Source organism: Armigeres subalbatus, chromosome 3 (assembly GCF_024139115.2).
Source record: "Armigeres subalbatus isolate Guangzhou_Male chromosome 3, GZ_Asu_2, whole genome shotgun sequence".
NCBI classification, from domain to species: Eukaryota; Metazoa; Arthropoda; class Insecta; order Diptera; family Culicidae; genus Armigeres; species Armigeres subalbatus.
The window spans coordinates 395,164,852-395,174,081 of record NC_085141.1 but is presented as its reverse complement, the minus strand read 5'-3'; the positions used below and the strand labels follow the sequence as shown (position 1 = coordinate 395,174,081).

Below are 9,230 nucleotides of genomic sequence, written 5' to 3'. Positions count from 1 at the left end.
CTTGACGGACGAACGTGTGGTGATCGAAAGGTGGAAGCAACACTACGAGGAATATTTGAATGTCGCTGAGAGTACAGGCAGTGAAAGTCAAGACAGCGGAGGAAATGACTACGTCAGTTCAGCGGACGATGGAAGCCAACCAGCTCCCACCTTGAGGGAAGTTAAAGATGCCATCCAACAGCTAAAGACCAATACAGCAGCTGGTAAGGATGGTTTCGGAGGTGAGCTCAACAAAATGGGCCCGGAAAAGCTAGCCACTTGCATTAGCATTATCATTAGCATTAGCATTGGCAATGTTACGGTGTAATTCGTAGATTGGACACTAGTGATACTCATGTTTTACTTTTGAGATCCTCATCTAGAATGCTATCAGAAATCAAGATGGGTCTTATACAAAAATAACAAAAGCACGAGGATTACTACTCCTGGCCACGCCCATCTTCGCCGTAACTAGGGATAACTAACTAAGATAACTTATGTAGATGTGGAGCCAGTTTCGATGACATCGATCATGTAGTGTGGTACTGTTCGGAAAATAACGACTCCAGAGAGCAACTATTGGATATGAAGGTTTCAGCACAAGACACCTACATTTACATAATAAATAGTACATAGCTGATACATTTTCAATTATTTATTAAGGATATATTTACACAATAACTGGTTCTAGTACTGAATTAGCTATACATATATGTGCATCTTCCCGTTTGATTGAAATTTAACGAATATTTACATTCTTAAACACTACATCATATTTACAATTCTGTTTGTACGATTGATCCTCCGTTTTCACACACAAAAATCTCCTTCACACTTATCTACTTGCGAATTTAAATTTTGAACTCTGCTCGCTCTGTTTCCGTGCTTTATGTCGCATTGCCAGCATAATCAATTCGTTTACCGACGCATTTTCGAAATCTCCAACACTAAATCTCGGTTTGAAATCGGTCATGCTGTAATCGTCGTCGGGTTCACCTTCATCGTATGCATAGTCAGGTGAACGCCCTTCCAACTGATTGTTGGAGTTGGAATCCCGTTCAGTTTTGTCCTCTTCAACGCTCCCAGCTTGCTCCGTAACGGTGGATTCGTTAGATTTAGTGTGCTCCGACAGGTAGTCTTCGTCGTCTTCGTAGTAATCATCGTCCTCCTCGTCGTGGTCTACTCCATTGTTTCCAATCTGCGCCATAAGTGCCTCCATAATTGCCGCTTCGTTCGCCTCGTCGACACGCCTCTGCTCCTCCTTGCTCAGACCAGGTGCTTTTTTGCTCGGCAATCCACTCAAGTGCAACGATCGCTTCGATCGAGGAACTTTAATGGTTACTTTTACGTTTTCCAGGTTGATCGAGTCTGACCGCTTGTTACGCGATTTCTGCGCTGGACGATTCTTGTACACTTGCTGACAGATTGCAGCTATCATGCGAAGAATCCTTTGGGAGGGACTGGTAGAGGAATCGTCGGCAAATTTGATCGTTCGTGAAGCGTCTGTATTGTACACCATCTGAACGGAGTTGCCTTTGACGTCGTTCTTAAGGTGTTCGCGAATTTCCTGCTTTCCAAAACGTACCTCGCGGGAACTCAACAAGTCGGACAGAAGCTCACTACGCGGCTCGGAACGTTTGCGATGGGCATCCTCTTCGATCAAGTCCCAGAAACTGCCGAAGACTTTTTGAAGAGCAAGCAACTCCTGGATGCTCAGTTCATGCTGACGGAGTTGCTTGATTGTAACTGGAATAAGCTGCAGTACTTCGAGCTCATCAAAGTGTTGTGCGTTGATTGGATGATTCCCTGTAGGCAATTGATGAGAAAAAGCTTTCCGTTAGACAATTTATTTTTTTAATTTGCGATGTTTTGAATTACTTGTTTGCAATGTTTTGCGTATAGTATTAGGTTCACTAAAATGATTACCTACCTATTTTAGATTTCGGGTATAATCCTTCTAACTGCAGTCTGTTACGATATGCTGTCAGTGTCTTGAAGTATGCACTGTAGTCTTCCTTCTTATGCACCTTCTCTCGAATAACCGAAGCCAACGAATAATCCACAAGGGCGCATAATGCGAACACCAACACAAATTTTGAACACATATTTGCTATTGTTTTTCAATATTTCGTCACTTTCACTATAAACACTAAACACAATTTTTCAAAAAAAAATCAGACGTTAAACCCAGAACACTTCAATTATTCATTGCTCGACTTAGATGTTGCTCCTTCGTTAGACAACATACGAATGTAACTAAGCTGTTGCACAGCTAGACTTTAAATATCCTACATCTACCTCCCATTTCCAGAAGGGCCCCTTCCTCTATTCACCATCGAGCATGCTCCAGACATTTGCCTCAATTTTCCTTTTCCCTCTCCTTCATGTGATCGACGTGCGCCAGGTTTATGGACGCCGCATGATCGTGTCTAGCACGGGAGCATACACATGTGTCCTGTCAGTTGAAAAAAAAGAATCAGGACAAACCGCAGTCATAATGATAATTCGAAGACGGAGAGGGCGTGGAGCTCAGTCTTTGGGACAATCAAAACATCCGGTCGGACGACGATGGTGGCGCCTTGTGCCTGGTGGACAACTAAACCAATGAAAAATGTACACAACAATGAAACGTTTGATTTGAATAACTAACTGAAGGTTCCCATGTCGAGAATTGAATAATGAATAAATAAAAATAAAGCTATATTGAAGCTCAAGAACACAACTAGGTAAAATTGCGTGGATCTCTTGCCATAAAAAAAATTGGTAATTTTATGAGAGTATCTTTATTTCTCGTACTGCAAAGAAATACTAAAACATTAATCTTGACTACGATCTAGATGCAGTAAGTTTTTGGTCACAATTGAGTTCAGTAAAGTAGAACATAATATAATAAACTTGGATTAATATTCATATGATTTGTCTAATCAAGACAAACATTTGAAAACGGCGTAACAGCCCAAATTTATACCTTCTGATTCTTCGTCTACATATAAACACAGCAAATAGTTTTGAAAATTCAACGACGTGTAAAATTGCAGCAAATACTAACACACGAATTAACATTTGATATTCAATTAAATTTGACTGGATTTTATAAGCAAGCACAGTTTACATTTATTTAGATTTAAAAGAATAGTAAGATCGATTGAATATTGCGTTTAATTGCATGCTCCAAATATGTGCTTGAAAATACATTTAAAATCACAACATATTTTTATCTGTGAAGCTATATACGTGGACTATAGAGTGGCCCAGCCTAGTATGGGGAGAAAAAAAGTCGTCGGATTCTACGGGGCACCCTCCATCTTTTTGCCTTTAGGTAAGAAAATCATTCTCTGAAAATTTCAGCCTGATCCGCTATTGCATAAGCTGGCGCAATTGATTTGAAGTTAATATGGGGGTTTCAGCTGAAATATATGAGAAAATACACCTCTGTTACTATTTCGTACAGAAAATTGGATGGAAGAGCCCGATTGAGCCCAGATTTGCAGGAAATGAAGTTAACATGCCCATGAACATCAAATGCTACTATTACTAAATAAACTTTAAATCAGTTTTTGGCTGATTTATTTGGAGTTGGGTTGAGTACTTTGAAATTCATTAATTGCTATGAAAGGATATGCATATGCATTACCCAAAGGCAAAATCCTGGGGGGTGCCCCGTAGAATCGGACGACTTTTTGTATCCTGGGCCAGTCTATTGGACAAAGATTCAGAAAGAATAAATTTTGGCTGTTACGTCCTTTTCAAATGTTGGTCTAGTAATACTAAAAATATTACAACACGTTTTCCCGAAACTAAGGTTTCATCACTTACGTCTCGCTACATTTGTTGATCAAATTTTGATCCTGTTAGTTGAATGAAAACAAGAAAATCTATATAGGGGAACTGTTCCATTTTCCATCTCACTGAACATATATTCATCTCGTCGCTTCTTTTTGCTAACACGCATGCTCACTGATTAAAAAAAAACAAAAATAAGAAACAAACCAAATTCCTTTTCATTGCTTTGTTATTGATGGGATGGAAATAGGACCCTTAGAAGTGCCGAACCGTTCCTCTAATAAAAAACGGAAAGTTCTAATGCTGAGAAACCTATGAATTTAGCCGGCTACAAGTTTTTCTAATAAAGATATATTTTAAAAAAATAGTTTGGAAAATAAAATTCGAAATGTTATCGACTATCCTGGGCTTATAAGTATCATCGTATTGGTCTCATAATATACCAATGCAAAAATAGTAACTGCTATAAACCTCTGTGGAAGTGCTTAATGAATACCAAACTTCGAGACAGCAATGTTCCAGGGGAGATGTAATGCCAATAAGAAAAATAAGAAAGATCATTGAAGGTAATGTCAGCCTAGAATGTACTGTTGGCTCATCACGCAAATTAAATAGTAATTTAGTGCCCAAGTAACATTCAAACAGCTCTTTGGTTTTCGATGTTATTAATTCAGGTTTTATCGCTTCAATAGTCATGCTCTTCAGTTAAAAAAAAACATTTAACATGCATGAATTATGATCTTTCTATTGGCTGTTGTCAACACCTTTTGAAGCAGGCAGAGCCATAGCGTGGTGTCCTAGCGACCTTGGCGAAACCATCATTGGGCGCCCTTCTCGTACGAAGGAAACTAAAATGCGCAAAATTTACATTCAATAATAAATTTAATAATTTTTGTAATTTTGTGATTGGCCAACATGAAAAATGGTTGAAACTTCTTCACGGTCATCTCTAAATTACAGAAAGGGTTTGAGAAGAAAGGGAGCTCAAAATCACTATTTCTGCGTTATAAACTAAATTTATATTTCAGTTATCATTTTTGTAAATATCCATAAAGTTATAGAAATTCTAACGCAAAAAGATGATTTATGACGTAAACTACGTTTAAGTGGAAGGCTGTATCCGAATACAGGGTCTAAAATGAAAATTTCCAAATTCAAAATCGTCACGGCGATATTTCAAACGATAAAAGCTGCTTTATTTCTTGATGAATTTTTAAAACTATCACGGTTATATGCGGTAAAAATACCGCAGCTATTGGAACACTATACCAATAATTGGTGGCTTAGTTTTAGAGCACAATTATGGCTACTGTTGCAATGGTTTCCCGGTTACAAAAAAGATAAATTTAAATAGCTTTTGGATACATCCACAAGGTAAGTGTAACAACATATGTATAAATTTTACCAGCCCAAACAGTGATGGAAAGTGCTTAGTTCCTCCATATTTGGGTTATTTACCCTAAACTCCTTTGAATTATACTTTAATTTTAAATGCACCGAATTGTTTTACGTAGTTCATGTCGTGCGGTCGTGTTTTGTCACATAATCTTTCTGATTTTTTCTATTCCTCATATATTGAGTAAGCTGGGACCAGATAAATGCACCTAGCGATGTAGATACCTGTCTGTCTCGTTCAATATGAATTATATCTAGAAAAGAAAAATTGAAAAATCATTATGGTTCTTTATATTGATCCATCCCATTATTTCTATCACATTGGTTTGCATGCATCTATATTAGAGTGGGCGCAGTTATACGGAAAAACGCAAACTTCATCCAATCAAGTGAAATCAAGGTTTTTCTGAATCGTTTTGGGACCCCAATCGACTGTGCAGAAGATGGTCTCGATTGGTTGCGTCCCCGCTTTTCGCATCGTGTTTTAAATTTATATGGAAATTAATATGGGAAAAAAATATTTTTTGCATTTCTGCTCCAAACGGCTTCAGTTTATTGTCAATCACGTTAGCATATAGCCTGACAGATGCCGAAACACTTTACTGGAGAAGGTACGTTTGTGGGCAAAACCTTTCTTGCTTCTTGTCGCGATGCTTACTCAGCCCTATAAGATCATTATTTTTGATACAACACTCAGTTAAATTATTGGTCCATGTAGGTAGTTCGGCAGTGCGGAGATTTTTTGCGTATGGTTTGAACAAGCAATCTTCGAAGGGTTATAACATTTTTTTGGACATTCCAGCAACGGAGCTTCTTTAGCAAAGTGTTTCGGCATTCCTCAGGTCATACTTTAACACAATATGTCACTTGGTTTACGATAAACTGAAACCTCTAGAACCTCCTCTACAAAAATTATTGTTTTCCCATACTAATTTCCATACAAACTTGAATGCGGAAAGCGAGGAAGCAACCAATCGGGCCCAAATTCTGCACAGTTGTTTGGGACCCCGAATAGTATCGAAAAACCTTTGATTTGAAAAAATGACCATGACGCCCCACTCTCATCTATATGCTTGCACTACAATTGCTCATGAATTATTTACACTTCGATGGGTCACTTTGAAAAAAAGGAATAATTTGTCAGTGACCAGGTTCCCCGTCAAATTTAACTTGATGCTATATTCCAAAAAGTGTGTCCTTTTTTGGACACACATGCACACAGATATATGGGAAGAACAATCCAAAATGCGCATTGTGTGGCTCCAAATGGCTGGAGCGAAATGCGATGACAGCAGCTCTCCGTCAGTGCGTATGCACGCCACGGAGATCTGACAAGAAGAGGCTAAGTCATGGCTTGCTGCTCACCGATTGATACGCTGAGGTAATGTATAAACAAAGCTGATGGTAACTTACTCAAACCACACATTCCCCATCAAAATACAACAAAAAAATCTTCCAGGAAAAGATTTATTTAAAGTTATTTTCACTAGAAGAACATGTTGCATTTGAAAAACCGATAAATGCATTTGAAATCCGAACTGCAAAATAAACTTGTCTTAACATCGTAGTTTTCAATCGCAGAACATCTATATTGAAGTCAATAGAATGTATCGTTTAAATGTTAATCTAAGTTAGTACCTAGTGTTATGATATTGATCTCTCAAGACACATTATAGTTTGCAGCAATAATCTAAATAACATATTTGCCCAAATACCCCAACTATCAGCCTCGTGCATAGTAACACCACCAAGCTGACCTTCAACATGTCGATGTTAAACTTAGGAAAAAAACACCTAGAAAATGATATTTATTTTAAAAAAAGATAGAGATATCATACCACAATTTTAAACTTATGTTAACTAGTACTATTAGCCAACAACACCAAACTGACAGCTTTGTGGAAGCTTGCAAAGTTTTTTTTAACTACGTGAATTTTTGATATCTGATCCAATGGGCAATTCCGCTATGAATCCCAAAATAAACTTCAAGATAATCTATTTCGCTTTCCAAACAATTTTGTAGCATATGTTAGTTCTCTATATCTCTCAGATTTCGTTAGAATGAGCTTAACTTATGGTCTCATGTACACTATCAATTGTATAAATTTTAAACTAAATTTATTTTAACCAAAATCTATGCTTCTTGGACTCACCTTGGGATTTTCTAGACCGTCAACCCTCTTATTCGGTAGTCTCCCAAATGAGCTTTATGATTTTCCAAATCACAAACAATGTTACAGATGCCTTTCAGACGCGCTTTGTGATTTTACAAATCACAATCCATTTTCTAGTGGTCTTCCAGACATGCTCTATTTCAATACAAACCACCTTGCTTGAAATTCTTTTCAAACCATTAAAAACTGTATTTTTCGTACATTAACCACTTGAGTTCAACTCACCTTTTGAAATCAGCGTCAGGATCAGAGCTTTAAATATTCAACTTCATGAAGCTACTTCAGTCCGATTTTTGACAAACATCGCATGCTCATTCAAAACATAGAATGACATAGTCAGATGACTACTCCATCGACTCATTCATTCTAGAGCTGTGCGCCGCCGCGCCGCGCCGCTGCCGCCGACGATTTTAAGCGCCGCCGCCGCCACCATTTTTGACCGGCGCGCCGCTGCATTTTTTTGACCGAGCCGCCGGTGAATTTTAGGCGAGCCGTTGAAATAATTTAGTCTTGGGGGTTCATATACCTCGACTTGTTTGAAGAAAAATTTCGTGCAAACCCTTATACGTTTGAAAAATTTCGGCTGCGCCGCTGAAATTACATGTAACTTATGGGGAGGACGTGAAACGAATAATGATGAGCAAAGAATTTTGGTTCATATTACTTGTTTTTCACTTAATGTATAGATCTTTGGGTTTTTTAAATATGATACTATGTCCACTAGTTGAACTTTTGTGGTAAATATTTTATCGCCAAATGTAACAGGTCTTTCAAGACTTCCCTGGAATTTAGGCTTCCACACCTCCACGCGGAAACTAAAATATTTTCGCCTTTTGGTGTGGTAAATGCTTCCAGCTGACCATATATAAATATTCCTAACGATTGATAATTCAAATTGGGCATACCTTCAACATATATTTTATTCAAGAATTCATTTAAAACCCAAGAATTCCCTGAAGTATAGGTCTTATCGTATATACGCATAACGAAAGATCAATTAGCTCCTTTTAGAAATGAAATATGCTCTTAGTGATCATTTGAATCAAACTGGCTTTTGTTTCAATAAGTCCAAGAATTGGAGTACAGGCGTCAATTGGTCAAAAAGTCAATACACGTAACGATCAGCTCCTTTTAGATATTGAACATGTTCTACATTTACATCAAATTCTATATGTGAATTGACCTTTCCGGTCAAATTTTTCATTTGATTAATCGATTCTTTAATTTATTTAAGATCAACTTTCCCAAAGGATCCATTTTTTACGCTTCTAACTATTTTTAAAAATTAAAACAAAAATCGGAAAAATGCTGTTTTTCAAGTTTGGCCTAGCATTTTCCCGATCTGGAACCAACATCAGTTCAATTCTTCAGGCGGTTCATACGTGAAGCACTTTTTCATCTTTTGCTTTCAGTTTTTAAAATAGTTAAAAGGTTAAAAAATTTGAGTTCTTGGGAAAAGTTGACCTTAAATAAGTCAAAGAATCGACTGAAGTAATTAAAACGACACGCAAGGAAAGGACAATTGAATTCCTGTTCCATTCCAAGCCAATATTTTCTAGAATTGGAGTACAGGTGTAAAACGAAAGATCTATTTGCATCTTTCAGAAATGAACATGCGGTTAAAGATCTTCTAATTAGCATTACATATCTCACTAGGACACTACCGACTCGCAGCTTATTACTCATCAAGCCCATCCACAGTTGTTAACTTCCAGGTTTCTAAGCCAAGTTAACATTTTCGCATTTATATATGAGGCTGGCACGATAATACTTTAATGCCTAGGGGAGTTGAGAAAAAATAGTAGTTTGTGCAACTAGTTGCAAAAAGACGATTTTTTCAGCACGAGTTGTACGTTTATCCAACGAGGCTTGCCGAGTTGGATAAATACTACGAGTGCT

General features: G+C 37.6%; 1 protein-coding gene across 1 annotated transcript; it reads right to left on the bottom strand.

Moving 5' to 3' along the window:
* Positions 1-619: 619 nt before the first annotated feature.
* LOC134223978 (uncharacterized) lies at positions 620-2,211 on the bottom strand. Its single transcript, XM_062703196.1, has 2 exons — positions 1,910-2,211; positions 620-1,785 (listed from the first exon to the last, which is right to left on the bottom strand). The coding sequence occupies exons 1-2, from the start codon at positions 2,082-2,084 to the stop codon at positions 815-817; spliced, it is 1,146 nt and encodes a 381-aa protein (XP_062559180.1). The 5' UTR covers positions 2,085-2,211; the 3' UTR covers positions 620-814.
* Positions 2,212-9,230: the final 7,019 nt, after the last annotated feature.